A 15,513-nucleotide genomic window follows, 5' to 3' on the forward strand; every position below is an offset into this window, starting at 1 on the left:
AACCAAATAGTTCTCAAGATGTTTCTTGCTGGGAGGCAGGGTGGAGATGGAGCCATGATGCTTATGTAAATAATTCTTTTTCTTAACACTGATTTATTGAAGCTTTGATGTAATGTTTCTGCTGGCTCCTGAAACAAGCTACATATTTTACAAATATTGAAAAGATATTTTACTTCTGTAATCCATCCATGGGTATGCAGCATTGTACTATTGCATTGAAATGCAGCAGAGTGAGACCTTTAAATCCTTTTACCCAAAACTACCAAAAATACTGTCATTTAAATTGTCATTTAAATGCTCCAATTGTACTGGCACTTAGGTTATTTTAAAATTAATCTTGTTTTAACTTGAAAGAAATGGAACAGAAACCAGTCAGAATATAGAACCTGAAAATTTCAGATGTTACAGGTGTTTTATCTTCACCAGCATGGAAAGCCCTATAGGCTTAGAGTGACTGATGACACTGTACATCTGCCACACTGAAACTGCTGATGTTGTTCACTCCCATAATATCTGCATGCAAATTTACCTTTCTGTTAGATGTCAGTAATTTGGGATTATTAAATACCCTAGGAAGGGTTCAGGGATTATATCCCTGAAAAATATGGAGATTTTTCTTAATATTTTAAGTACAGCTGTTAATTAAAACCTAATTTTAATTTAAAATTTTAATAATTGTCAGTAAGCTGGATATCACAGTCATTGAAATGCCTTAAAAGTTAGTGCTGGAGTTAAATACTCTTTTTTCCATACAAATTTTCATTGATATGAGTGAATGAAAGATAGGATTATTCCATTTTACACTTTAGTTTATGTTAGAACTCAATTTCTATTCCAAATCCTTTGTGTGTCTTTCCATGTTACTACAGAATAGTTACATGTCTTAAGCTTTAGACAAGGGAAGGGATTCTGAGGATTATCTTTTTTTAATGTTGGAGATGATGTCCAAAATCTAGAGGAAAGTATTTTATTTTATCTTCGATGGCTTTATCTGAGTGCCTGCTGGCAGGATGAATTGTGCAATTTTCCCCCTGCCATACATATATTATGGAAATATGCTGCTTGGTGGGACTGTTCATGTAAAAACTTGACTTGTGTAACTGATGGCAGGTTTTGCCTGTGGCTTCTTGGGGTTTTTATTTCTGTGGAATCAGGTGCTGAAGGGCTGTGCAGCTTTCACTGCAGTTACACATTGTTCTAGGGTGGCACTTCTAATCCACCTGGCTTTCAACATTTTTAAGTAGCGTTACAGAGACTCAGCTCAGTTCAATGTTTAAAGCTTGCAGTTTTCATACGTAGAACCAATCTTGTTCTAAATTAGTCATGGGCCAGTCTCCTTTTAACTGCTGTTTTAAATCCTAAAAAACCTGAATAAGAAAATAAGCTGACTGATGATTCTAATAAGCTGACTGATGATTCTAACAAATCTGTTTTTTTCAGATTTTATTAAACAGAGAAGAGCAGGACTGAATGAATTCATTCAAAATTTAGTTAGACAGCCAGAGCTATGCAACCAGTAAGTAGTTTCATTTCTGTTTTATAAGGGCTGTTGAAAAGACATGAGATTAAAAGATATGTTAAATACAAAATTGCAAATTAGTATTTAACCAGAAAATGTATTTTACCTATTCAGAGCTCTTCAATATAAAAAAAAAAAAACTTTATATGGCCATCCATTCAGGAAAAATCTACAGACTGAAGAGTATAAAAGTGTTTTTGCTTTCTGAAAACCAACCTACAAATCAATTTATAGGCAATTAACTGATCTTAATTCCAGGGGTGGAGATTCCACTGTAAACTATTGCTGTGCTGGGCAGGTGTTTGTTTTGCCAGTGGCTATACTGTTTGAGGGCCCTGCTGTCACTTGCTGCTGTGTTGCTGGCAGTCAGTCACTGCCTGCATCCCTTTTTTAAGAGCAGTTCATGTTTAAAGCACGGCAACCAAGTGCCTTAGTTGGCTTGCTGAGATGGTTTGGCACAACCAAGCTGAGCTGCCTAAAGGAAATGATGGATAAGCTTGTACCTAAACTCTTCCCAGCAGGATAAGCTTGTACTTAAACTCTTCCCAGCAGAGGAACTGCAGGTGTGTTCATCACTACCAGTGGTGACTGGGAGGTGCTGTTAGGACAGAGTCAGCTCCAGTTAAATCTGGAGAGCAGCACTTTGTGCATGAACTCACTGCAGGGCAAACAGGCACCTTCTCTCAGTCCAAAGCTGTAATCAGTTTCAGCTAAATCCATGCAGCTTTCTAGGTTGCTTGAACTGGTGAAATGATAAAGCTCTATGCTTAGCTTTAGTGTTGAGTAAATGTCTTTAATAAATATGCTTTGTTGAATTAGCCTATTTGTACAGCCTGTGAAATTGCCCATTTCCCACAGGAAAAAAGTAACTCTAACAGAATATCGCTGCAGTTTGTAGCATGCAGTCAGATTTTCTTTTTTCACAACAAATGAACTATTTAATGTCCTATCAACTTGAAATATGCACTTCCTTTCCTTTCTAGAAAAATAAAAATAGGAGCATTTTATATATACTTCCTTTGATTAGTGAAAAAAAAATTAGTAACAAAGTCTTTACGGAAGGATACCTTTCCACCAGAGCAAACACTATCAGGTTTTTGTTCATGGTACTTATTCTTGGGGAAATAAGAAAAATGACTTTAATATAACAAATTACTGAAAATCAATCTATTTTGTTTCATTGGGAAAGGATACTGGTTTATTTAGGCCAGTCTCCTCCTCTGGCTCTCAATATATCCAACAACCAAATATTTTTGTTTCAAAACATACAATATTTGTTCTCCAGAGGTAAAATGGTGCTTTTTTTTTTGTTATGGACAGCATAAAATGGTGTGCTTAAAAAAAAAAAAGTCATCAAACCTCAAATCCACCTGCCTTCCTAAATTTTTGTGAGCTTTTAAAATTGTTTGATGCTTTAATGTGACTGTAGAAGAACCAATGTTCTTTAATATGTCACCTGATCCATTAAACTGACTTAAACCAGGGTTAAGACATAGGCCTGATAGTGTTTGGTGCTGATGAGAGTGTGTTGAATAATAAGCTTATTAAACAGAGTTCTACAATAAAAACAATAAATAGAGACCAAAGTTTGTTTTTTCATATTCTCCTCTACCCCGCCCTTAAAGAAATACTGAATTAAGCAGGAGAAAAATCTGTACACAGCTTTTTAATCCACAGTTCAGTGCAAAAGCATTTAATTTTATAGAAATTTTTGTCTTGTTTCTCTTTTAATCACTGCAAGGTGATTGTTTTTCTGAAGTTAGCTTTTACTTTTTGCCGTGTTGCATTGCAACAAATCATATTAATAATTATGTAATCTGTCACCTTTTCTGTTGTGCCAGTGAATTTGGACTAAGTTGTTATAGAAGAAATACCAAATCTTTGATCTTGGTGCTTGGAATTTTTTATAAAATCTGATGGAAGCTACTCAAGGGATATGTGGTGACTGAGTCTTCACAGATAGTCCATCCTTGCTTTCTTAGTTTTGCTTTAATGTGCTAATTAGATTTGAAACTAGGTCAAAAAACTTATGTAAAGTTAGTGATGTGCAAAGAAGACTTAGTGGGTTGTGCATCCTCACAGAACCATTAGGAAATCCACCTTCCATGGCATCTTTTAAGTATTAAAACCAATGTCAGAATGTCACATATTTTAAGTCCTGCTTAGGAGAATTGTTTCACTAAAAGCTTAAGGATGATTCAGTATGTTCTCATTCCTAAGGATGGGAAGGCACCTGAACATCTGAAGTGAAAAGCACAAATGTCAGATTCATTGTGTCCAAGATGGTAATATTTACATTATTCTTTGAAACGTGCAGCACTGTGTTCTTATTTTCCATCAGTGGTTTTTTTTTTTTCTTGGGTCTGACACATTTCTTGAATATTGTATCAAAGCCAGACCTTTTTGCTCAATAAAAAATCCAAGAAAAGCCCAAGGTATATTGGAGTGCTTAGAGAGAGACCCTGTGACAGTTTTTCCTACAGTCACTGCCAGGTGGAATACAGGGTGAGATCACTGGCTTAGTCCAAATTGGGAATTAAGTGGATGAGCTTCAAGCTGCATTTCCTCAAACTTACTGTGATAGACAGCTTGCTCTCACAGGTGGAATGCAGGTGTTCCAAGAAAAGGTAGGGATAGAAAGGGCAGAAAGGATAGAGGTCTGACAATGTGTCCCCCTTGCTGACTGCTGTCCTTAATAGGAGCTGAGAGTTTGTTCCTAGTGAGCACTGGGAGCCTCCCTAAAACACTGCACAGCTCCTGCAGGTGGGCTGCTCGCCCCCTCAAATGTAGGCCTTCACTGAAGTATTAATGCATTTAATTGCTGTCTATCAGAACATGTCCAAAGAAAACCTGTTTGAAAAACTGGATAATAGAGGATGCATTAAAGATGTAATGCAGTTATTTTTAAATAGTCCAAAGTAGCTCCTTAATGAGAATGAGAACATTTGCATAACACTTGAAGAACTCAAGGATGACAATGCTCTGCAACCTGTGGGGAAATGAGTTATCAGTTCTGTAAGTGAGAAGTGGGGTCTGAATGTGTTCCTTAGAAGAAAATCAGTCACAGTTTTTCTCTGATTTCAAAATCTGATGAATATAAAAGTAAATGTGAAACCCCTGAATTGTAGAATCTTGCAGTCCATGCTGGGGAAAGCAAACCTTGCACTATATTATTGTCCTCTTTTAAAGTGTTACTGTGCTTTATTGTATTAGGGCTTTTTGAACCTTGCTTTCTGAAAGAAAGATAAAAGTGGTTTACTTTTTAAGAAAATGTGGTAAGAACAGGGAGGAGTGGACACTGTTACTTAAATAAAGTGTGTCTTAAATGTTAAGTTTCTGTCAGTGGCTATTAATTTTACCATTTTGCTTCAAAATTTGTGTGACCTTTTGGGTTTGTTCATATTTCTGTGTGCATCCAAAATTTTTGTGTGGTATTATATTGTTTTTGCAGGAAAACTAATGCAGAATGACTATTACATAAGCAACAGTATTAAGCAGAGCTTGACATTCTTTTGTGTGTTTGAGAGATAATCCACAAAATAAAATTATTCAGTCAATCATAAAAATCCAGACAAAACCAACTTTTGCTGGTAGTATATGTACAATGTATACTGAGTATCCCTTTTGAAGTGGTTTTGTCAACCCTTTTGATTTCATAGGTGAGGTTATTTTAGGTATAGTTTCCATGTATTCTTAATACATTGAGTTAATCTGTGTGAATTAATAGCATAAAAGTTGTATCAATCTGTATAGCATTTTGCATAACATGCTGCAATCTTCCCTAAGAAATTGGTACATAATTTTTTTTTATTTTTAATCAGTAGTTCTTTGCAGTGCTTTTAGAATTGTAAATGTGAACACTGTAACATCAGTTACAATTCTGGCTGTTGTGGAGTTGTGGGATACCCTGCAACTGTACAGCAGCCTTTTCCTGTGAAGTGGTATTTTTATGTTTTTCCTGTTGTGGATTCAGTCATGAACAAAGTTACTATAGTAATTATTTGGATGTATGACAACATGCTCTATTTAATCAGCCACTTGTCCAGAATAATTAATACTGAAAGGTAATAAAGGTCTGTTTCTGTTTTTCTGTCTAGTGAAAAGCATTAACCATAACTTTTTAGTCTTGATTTTATGATATCCAAATGTTCTGCAACTTAAATTGTTGCATCATGACCCAGTGTTACTACAGTGTTCAAACCACTGTGATTTTTGTCTTCCTGGCCTCAGGATACAAGACAGATGCTGAAATAGACCAGAATTTGGAGTTCATATAAAATGGAAAGTATTAAACTGAAATAATTATGAGAAGTTATGTGAACAGTCTTGTTGCTGTGCTTTAAACCTGAAAGGCTGAAGGTAACTGAAACATATTTCAAATAGGACGTAGGAGTACAGAATGTAGGTGATGAAAACTGGGAGCCTCAGATAGCCTGGGATATGAGGTAGGTTCAGTAGTGCTGACAGGAAATTACAGGAGCTGGAGAAGTGTCAGAAACAGCTCATCTCTTACTTCTGATCCTCACTGATCAGAGATGTGGAGGGTCAATGGATTGAAAATAGGGAGTACATTTGTTTCTTACTTAAAATTACCCTATTTTATATATTCTAGGGACAGATTAAAAGAGCGGCTCCATAGTAAGCTAGTGCTTTTTTTGTACTGAATGGCTTATGTGGAGTTTCCTGTCAGTGACTGCCCTGAGTCCTTCTCAAACAACTTTGTGTCTGAAATGCAGGAAAGATTTATTCCTTGATAAGAAGGTTGCCTTTTAGTGAACTGAAGGAACTTGAAAGATTCAAATGATCTCTTGAAGTGGTTTATACAGGATATACACAATACCCATCCTTTAGGAATTAATTTTTCCTCAGTTGTATTTCATTATTCTTTACTTGCACTGTGCTGTGGTTCAGTAAGTTCATTCTTTTGATCTGTTGGAAAAGCCTTTCTTTCTGGAAGAAGAAATACTTGGAATTCTCTTACTTCCCCATCTTTCTCTCATTCCTTGTCCCCCATCCCCACCAAGAGAGAGCTTGAAAATGCTGCTGAAGATAAAATGCATGTCTTTAGGTACTGTGGGAGGCCTGTTGCTAATTCCTGAAGCATTTGTGTCCTTCAGCTGATTGAAAGGATTTCTGAACACTGATTTGACAGTGTCCAGCCAGAAGGAATTCTGAAAACAGGATCACCATCTTCTGCTTTAAAGTGAATGGGGAGAGGAACGTTACTGCTGTGTATTTCTTGGAACACATGTCTTCCTTTGGGACACAGATGATGTATTTCATTCCCTATTGTATTGGACAATTCAGTTCATTTTAGAAAACAAAAATTTAAACTCTTTGGCTTTTGGGAAGAAAGTTGGTTTCTTGGTGTCTGCTAGCCAGTTAGAACACACGCTTTCGTCTGATAATTATCTTTAAATGCAGTTCTGCAGGGTTTCCTTCTGAAGTTTTCATATACCTATACTTTACCATGTCAGATTTTTGCAAGTGAAAAGGTTTGTACTGTATAACACACTTGGCAGTTGAATTATGTTGCTGTAAAAGAAAGTATTGCTTGTACACAGTTCTTAATTACCAGAACTTTAAATATAAAACTTAGTGATGAGTAACTCCTCTGTATGCTGCTGTTCAATCCTATGCTGTGTTTATGGCTGAAAATCATGCAGATTATTGGTGTGCTAATGAAGTTAACTGTGTTTCTAGCCCAGATGTCAGAGCATTTCTTCAGATGGATAACCCAAAACACCAGTCAGATCCATCTGAAGATGAAGATGAAAGGAGCAGTCGGAAGGTAATAAAACAGAAGTAGAACAGTCTTCTAAATTTTAGCTTCTTGAGGGCAATCTTCTTAGGTATATTATTTACTGAAAACTACTGGTACATTTTGCAATAAATCCCCCCCTGTTCTTTTAAACAACTCAGTTCCACTGTGGGCTGTAAGCTATTTTTCTGTCAGGTGTGAATTGCAGAGAGGAGTAAAAGTGATTGCTGGCTTTGTCTTGCTTATTCCCCCCTTACCATATGGGTTAAAGAAATACAACTTTAGTCATAGCTTAGCTGTCAGTTTTTGCAGTGTGTTCAAAAGCTCTTGCTAAGAACATCTGGCAAGGAGCAGGGGAGATTGAATGTTTAATTGTCTTTTTGTTTGCTTGTGTGTTCTTCTTTTTTAAAGATGGGGAGAAATAGAATTCTCTCAGGGGAAAAAATGCAATCTTTCTAAAATTCACTTAGGAGGAAGGATGGATTTAATTTCATTTCACATATAACACTGTGTGAGGTCTTTTTTGTTTCTTTTGTCAAGAAAGCCACTATATAGCTGGATATATTCTCTGAAAATTAGTTTGCAGCCTCCAGAAACAGTGCTGTTTGAAAAAAGTATTTCTAGGAAGGCAGAAGTGCCATATTAATCTTGTCCTCTCTATTACTTACTACTTGGCATAAAATGTGATATTAGTACTTCTTTTCTTACTCAGCCCCTGTTAAAAATGTAAGATTTGTTTCAGTTTGCGTGTGATCCACAGGAGATTTAGTGCATTCTGAAAGTTTCATTTTAAAGTCACTAGTTTAAGATACAGGTTTCCTCCTCCTATGAAAGGTATTTTAAGTAATGTGGAATGATATAAACCATCTCTGGAAAATTAATGATGTGTCATACCACAACAAATTCCAAAAAGAGAGCTACTGCATAATGGCCTGAACCCCATATTTTTGGTGGAAAATTCCACTTATGGTTACTGTAAAAGATGAAGCCAAACAACAAGAAACAAAAGAAAACTCTAAAAAAAACGTATTTTTTGCAGTAGCTCTTTCAAAACTGTCCAGCACCACTGGCTCATTTCAGTGAGTAGTGGCATCCAGTGCTGCTGTCAGACCATTTTCCACTTCTGAAGTACTGCTTTGTGCTGCCTGGCAGCCTGTCCCCAGGTAACTTGTATTTGTGTGCAGTTTATTCTTCTCTAGTAAATTCCAGAATCACAATGAGAGTACAAATACTGCTTTTCTAAATCAAAAACAAAATGGAGAAAATCGCCTAAATGACAGTGGCTTCCTCTGCTCCCTGTAATTTACAAATTCTGCCTGGGTGTGTACCAGTAAGATTCATGGAATTCCAGGAATTGAATTATTTAACCTTTAATGTCAGGATAGAAAAGGTTGGTAATGTTTTTCTTGGGGTTGAAAGAATGTTCACTTCCATGTTTTTAAAAGCACTGTGTCTTTCATTAATTACTCTTATATAAACAGTGTGGGTTTAAAATTATTGTATTAGTAAGATCTTGAAGAATTTGGAATAAAAGGTAGGAAATATGTTCATGAAGCAAGTACATAAAGTGTTAAGTTCTGAAAGAGGAGCAGTTTGTTTGTTGAAATACTCTTCAATTTTTATTTCTGATCTTTTCCTCTCTGAATGAACACAGATATTTTATTACCTTCATCTTGGAACAGGATGTGTGTAGAAAGAATTTGTGACAAGGTGATGATGGCCAGGTATTTCAGTTCCCAATCTAGATGTTAGATCTTTTTAAAATTCTAATGTAACAAGTGGAAAAGTATGGATTGAGCAGATCAGTAGAGTATTTTGAAATTAGGATTGGTTGAAAGATAAGAGAAAAGAAGAAGTATTACAAGTATACCTCTTTGTTTCTCCCAACAGTTAAACTCTACCTCACAGAATATCAACCTGGGACCATCTGGAAATCCTCAGTAGGTTTCAATTAAATTGATTTTAATGTAATTCAATTTAATGTAAATTTTAAACTTAATTAAATGGGATTAAATTTAATTTGAAAACCTGAAAAGTTAGACTGACCTGGGGAGTGGTCCCACAGCTTCTGAAAACAAGTTTGCTTTATTGCATGCCAAAGGAGCAGCTTGTCTCATTGGTGCTATGACCCAGTTACTGCACTGATAACTTGTGTCTCTGTTCGGTGTTTTCTGCAGAGTTTCTGTTCTCAGTTCTGTGTGAATCTGCTTTTCTCCTCTAGGAGATAACTGCTATTTTGGTTTTGCTTTCCTCACAGATTTGTTCTGGGCTAGCAGGAGGAAGTGGTTAATAGATTGCAGTAAGAAATGAAATACAAGAGTCCTTCCCTTTGGGGGCAATAAATAGAGAGGTGTATGGTGATGTAACTTGTTTTGCAATTTGAAAACACAGATAATTGTTTTGCTGACAGAATTGTATTCAGGAAAGAGTAAGGGAATCCTGGGAAAAACTGAAAGGAGTGGTGATGTGGGAAATGGAAAAACTGAGAGTGAATTCATACCAACAGCAAGAAGAGGCAGGTGTTAGGACCTCCCTCCTCTTACTGAAATTTAAAATGAGGGAGGATTGGATGGAGGGAAGAATGGAACAAATAAGAGGGAATAGATAACAAACTTGGTCTTTCCTTTCCTCGTGTAAACTTTAGAATCCATTTGGACCGCTGGAAATAAGCTCCAGGAGATGTCATGGGGAAATGGAGACTTAAAAATTACAAAAATCTAGACCATGGAGAATGAAAAAATGGTCTGGCCTCTCCTTTACATCATAAGGTTAAACTTAGTAAATAAAATAAACTCAGAGGATGCAACTTGAACACTTCCCCTAGAGGAAAATGGAATTGCAAAATGAAGAGGAGTTGTGTCTGAGTACAGGTCTGCAGAAGCAGTGCTGGGTGGAGCAAAGAAAAGGAGGGTGCTGCACCACATTGCTGTACAGCTGTAAGGCTTGTCATTTCTACCCAGATGACCTGTCTCCTTCCTAAATATCTTTCAGTGCTAAACCAACAGACTTTGATTTCCTCAAAGTTATTGGGAAAGGCAGCTTTGGCAAGGTGAGCTTTTATTCCTGTGTCTTATGGTGGTGCAAGGAGCTCTCTGGTTTCTCATGCACAGTGACTTGGCCAGAGGTTCCAGATGTGGTGTTGCTCTAGGGTGGCCCATAAACTGTTCTGTTGGATCCTCATTGCTGCTGATTTGTGGCCCTGCCATTTTTTCCCTGGTGCAGCTGTTGGCTTCCTCAGCCACTTGTTGGGACTCAAAAAGGGGAGATTTTCCCTTTCTTGTTACGGGCAATTGGGATCCTCTGTTTCCCCAGGGAGGAAGGGAGGATACCCCTATGCTTATGCAGCAGCTGGAGTACAAATTGTGCTTTTCCTCTTGTTGTCAGGGTCTATTTTGTGAAACCTCTAAAACTGTGGAGCAGTGTAAGCAACAGCACATTGAAAAGTGATGTATTGATATTTTACAAAGATGCGAAGGAAAATCCCTTTTGACATCTCCATTTCCAAATTATTATTCATGTTGTTGTTTTTCATTCAATTATCTTTGCAATTTATCCCCAAAAAGCTGGAATTAATCTTGATAGAGATTTAGCAGGTCATGGAAAACAAATCTTATAATTCAGTCTTTCATGATACCACTGTTGTGATCAGTTTTTACTGAACTGTAAGCTCGCTCTATTGGAATTACATTGTTGACTGACTGAATTAAAAGCAAATAAACTGTATTGCAAAAAAAATAGCATGAACCCCTTCCAGTTAGGCCAAAATGATAAAATATTACCCATAGTATGTGAACTGCAACAATCAAATTTCTTCCTTTTCTTTTGAATTTCACAGGTTCTTCTTGCAAAACGAAAACTGGATGGGAAATACTATGCTGTCAAAGTCTTGCAGAAAAAAATTGTTCTCAATAGGAAAGAGGTTAGGAGAAATAGTCTTTTTTTCACCCACCTCCCTTGTTTTTTCCCTCAATAACAAAGTAATTTCTGTTCACTTATTGATCTCCTACTTCTTGCAGCAAAAACATATTATGGCTGAGCGTAATGTGCTTTTGAAAAATGTGAAACATCCATTTTTGGTTGGACTACATTACTCATTCCAAACAACAGAAAAGCTTTACTTTGTCCTGGATTTTGTTAATGGAGGAGAGGTATGTGGTGGTTTTGTTTGCATTGTAGTCTGTCTATTCTGCTAATTCTAGGTGGGAGGAGTGAAGTGATCCTTTACAATGGGCTGTGATCCACATTCTCCCAATTTTGAAAATTCTGTTATTATCTGCTGTTGCTACAGACTTCTGTAGCTATTTGGACCCTGTTCTTGTTCTTATTGACAACTTCAATCCAAATTTATTCATGCTTGTCAGATACAAATACTGTATTTTACAGTTACTTTTTAAAGTAATAAAATTACTTTAACTACAAATTAATCTTATGTTTACATTTTTCACCGTGGAACACTGGCTTCCTCTTGCATGTGCATTAACCGAGATGCTGATATTTCAAAAAGGGAAGAAAGGAAACTGACAGCTGAATTTATTATATTGCATCAGAGTTGGAACAAGATGGTCATTTATTTTGTCTAATGTACCTTAGTTAGACTGTATTATGAAAATCCTGGTTTGCTCTGAATTGTGGTCAGAACTTAGTTTTTATTGTTTCAGGCAAACTAAAATACAGTTCAAAGCAGCTTTCAAATTTGAATGGAAAGCTTGGAAAGCTGGGGTGGCTTTTTATTTTTCCTGAACTTTGTAGGCAGGAACCAGAAAACTTCATTTTTCTTAAAATCTTTACAAGTTGAGTGTGTACTGTAGTTGAATCTATAAATATAATCTATATATTTAATCTTTGTCTAGACTTCTGTATCTGCTCAAATTATTTGCAGCCAGACAATTCTCTGTAGTGGAGAGAACTGGTGGATCAGCTTGGAATATACATCTCACACAGTGATCTACATCTAGGTTATTTCAGAATACAATTCTATAAATAATTATGCAAATCTTCAAATACACACATTTTCAGAAATGAAAGATGACTTATTTGACACCAGGTTATATATTCTACTTGGAGGCAATCTTGCATGATTTAGTCTTACCAGCTTCTATTCACAGCTTAGTGATTTACTCTAGCTCCTTTTGACTAGTCCTGGTTTTAAGGGAATGTGTTTGAGTAACCTGTCTATCTGAGCCACAAAAGAGAAGCAGGGAAGAGAGTAAAGTAATGACGACGTCATGCAGAAAAACCAATTCTATTTCATTGTGCTTTAAAAAAAAATAAAAGTGGACAGCGAAATAAATTACTCTTTACTGTAAAATTACATGTTATTAACCTGACTTGTTTTGTCTGTGTAATGTTCTTATTTCCTATTTGCATATTTACAGCTGTTCTTTCACTTACAAAGAGAACGTTCCTTTCCTGAGCACAGAGCCAGATTTTATGCTGCTGAAATAGCCAGTGCACTGGGCTACTTACACTCCATAAATATAGTCTACAGGTAAGTTTCTGAAAGGTATCCATGTCCTGCAGAAATTCAAAATAGGACAAATTACCAAATAAAAAACTCTACAAGAAATCATCTTACAGGAAACCTGAACATAACACTTTCATCAAAACTTGAAGCTTTTAGCTGAAGAATAATAAAACCCCTTGCCTCTGAAGCACTTGTGACTGCTGTTTTGATTTACTGCCTTTTCTTTTTTAATAGGGATTTAAAACCAGAAAACATTCTCCTAGATTCACTAGTAAGTATGCAAGATTTTTTCTGTGTTCTCTCACAAGATTGACACTTCTGTGTATTCACATGTTGAGCATGTTCTCTTTTTAACTTATCACTCTTTCTTAAACAGGGTCATGTTGTCTTGACAGACTTTGGACTTTGTAAAGAAGGGATTGCAACTTCTGATACCACTGCAACTTTCTGTGGGACCCCAGAAGTATGTTGACAGCTTTCATGGGTTTTTTATCAGTAATTAAATGACTGTTGATCACTATTAATATTTGTGTAGCTGGAAGGTCAGATACTGTGTTTTGTACTGCTGGGAGATTTGCATTCTTTGAACAAGATGAAACCAACCCAAAGACAAGCTCCCTACACATCTATTTGTTGTTCTTCTTACTAATATGCAGTGTCTGCTGCTTGCTACCCACATGGCTATGTTTTTCCAGCCCTTTTGAAATACTGTTTTCTTCCATGTCTCCTAACTGCTGGGTAGACACAAGACTTAGCTTGTGTAACAGCTGCTACAGATTTGTCAGTATGAATCTACTTACTCTATAAACTTACTAAGAATCCTGCCACTGATTCTTAGTAAGTTTATAGGGAATTAATATCTGTGCCTCAATCAAATTATTGCATATGCACAAAACTTTGAACTTCCTAGACTGAGTTATTGGACTCTGTTGTCTTTTTACTGGGAAAACTGCACTGGAAAACTTAGAATGTGAAAGGCTTGAACACATATGAGGGATTCACCAAACAGAGGATTAGAAACTTTGGTAACTTGATAAACATACTTTAAATTACAGGAAAGACCTTTGAATACAGTGAAAGATGAGTGAGGTGTAGTATTTAGCTGAGACATTTGATTGTTACGAAGCAATTTTTCTTGAAAATGTTTACTGTGAAGTGACTAAAGCCCTAGGTTTTATCCATGCTAGCCTAAATCTCTAAAGAACTTTTTTTTTATTCATTTCAGTATCTTGCACCAGAAGTCATTAAAAAGCAGCCCTATGACAACACAGTAGACTGGTGGTGCCTTGGTGCAGTTCTTTATGAAATGCTTTATGGGCTGGTATGTACCTGATATGTAAAGGTTGTTTTCCTCCCCTCTCCCCTTTTATTTGAAGTAACCTTTGAGTGTTGTTAAAAATGTTAACTTTTTCATAATATTGGAATACTCCATTTAAGGAGATTAACAGATTGTCTTGTACTTACATAGCACTTGTTTTTCTCTTTTGGATTTTACTTTGCCCCCTGGTATCTGACAGTTCATGGAACAGTAAAATCGGAGACATCAGCAAAATCAGTAGTCATCACTTTGAGGGACTGTGAGAGTAAACTGAATCAACAATGATAATACACAAAAAAACCCAAAACAACTTATAAGTAAAATTTTGTCAAATTAAAATACTTTTCTTTTACTTAGGTATCCCAGGTTTTCTCCTAGTTTTTGACAGCATTAGAATAAAAAAATACTACTACGCTTCTTCTAGTCATATGTAATTACTCCAGTAAGAATCTGTTCTTCTACTTCCCTTGAGTTTCTGTCTCTTCCCATAGGACCTTAAACAGGGAGATGGATTTGTTTTGCCATTCTCAGGTTCTTTTCAGCAAAGTTCAGTGGGAGCTTTGAAGCTGGATGGCATCCATGGCTACTTATTAGTGTGAGAACACTAATAGGAGTAGAGGAGGCGGGTGGTAGGAAGTTATCAAGTGTAAAGTTCTGGCAGTGGTGATGACTGAATTAGAAGTTAGCAGTGCATAAAAAGGAGATTTCTGCTTCACTGCTAGCAGTCTTGCATGTCTTAGAGAATCATTTACTGATCATACATAACAATGAGACAATGTTGCATGTGGCTTCAAGTTCATGTAGAACTTGTATTTTTTTTTAGCCTCCTTTTTACTGCCGTGATGTTGCTGAGATGTACGATAATATTCTTCATAAGCCCCTGGTTTTGCGCCCAGGAATCAGTCTTACAGCCTGGTCTATCCTGGAGGAACTTCTGGAGAAAGATCGGCAAAGCAGACTTGGAGCTAAGGAAGACTTTGTAAGTAATGTCCTAATTTATCAAGCCCTATTTCATTTAAAGGGACTCACCAAATAAATGTGCACAGCACAGGATTCATAGTTGGAGATAGAAACTGCATTGCTGCATCTGTCTCTGTTTTCCTCTTTTTTATTTCTTCAGTAAAGATACCAGTGGAGTCTATCCCTGGAAGTTGCTGGGGATAAGAGAGCAATGATTGTTGTGGGGTATTTTGAGCTTGGTTGCTGCTGTACCTGCCAGCAAAGGAAAAACACTTGCTGGTGTAGGAGTTGCTAAGGTGCACAGAAGTAGATTTCACTGTTCATAGTGAAACTGGGAAATAATCAAAAGAAAAGGCTGTCCTGTGGTAATACTAGTGATTTGGAAACCAGTCTTCAGGTAAAGAGGAACACTAGTTCCATGCAAACAGCAGCTTTTTTTTTAGCCTTAAAATCACGGCAGACATTTCCCCACTGTAGCAACAAAACCTTTG

The 15,513-nt window shown here is 36.5% G+C and overlaps 1 protein-coding gene across 5 annotated transcripts in view; it reads left to right on the top strand.

Moving 5' to 3' along the window:
- Positions 1-15,513, top strand: part of SGK3 (serum/glucocorticoid regulated kinase family member 3) — a 55,384-nt gene that overhangs the window by 37,820 nt on the left and 2,051 nt on the right. For 4 of the 5 annotated variants that reach the window (XM_054629284.2, XM_077186168.1, XM_077186182.1 and 1 more), the window contains exons 5-15: positions 1,441-1,516; positions 7,223-7,310; positions 9,171-9,220; positions 10,272-10,329; positions 11,116-11,199; positions 11,297-11,428; positions 12,656-12,768; positions 12,979-13,015; positions 13,121-13,207; positions 13,970-14,065; positions 14,886-15,041. In XM_054629284.2, the coding sequence (XP_054485259.2) occupies positions 1,441-1,516; positions 7,223-7,310; positions 9,171-9,220; positions 10,272-10,329; positions 11,116-11,199; positions 11,297-11,428; positions 12,656-12,768; positions 12,979-13,015; positions 13,121-13,207; positions 13,970-14,065; positions 14,886-15,041 (977 nt within the window). The remainder of the gene's footprint in view (positions 1-1,440; positions 1,517-7,222; positions 7,311-9,170; positions 9,221-10,271; positions 10,330-11,115; positions 11,200-11,296; positions 11,429-12,655; positions 12,769-12,978; positions 13,016-13,120; positions 13,208-13,969; positions 14,066-14,885; positions 15,042-15,513) is intronic. The other variant, XM_054629310.2, reaches the window with a different exon arrangement.

Source organism: Agelaius phoeniceus, chromosome 1, assembly GCF_051311805.1.
Source record: "Agelaius phoeniceus isolate bAgePho1 chromosome 1, bAgePho1.hap1, whole genome shotgun sequence".
NCBI lineage: Eukaryota > Metazoa > Chordata > Aves > Passeriformes > Icteridae > Agelaius > Agelaius phoeniceus.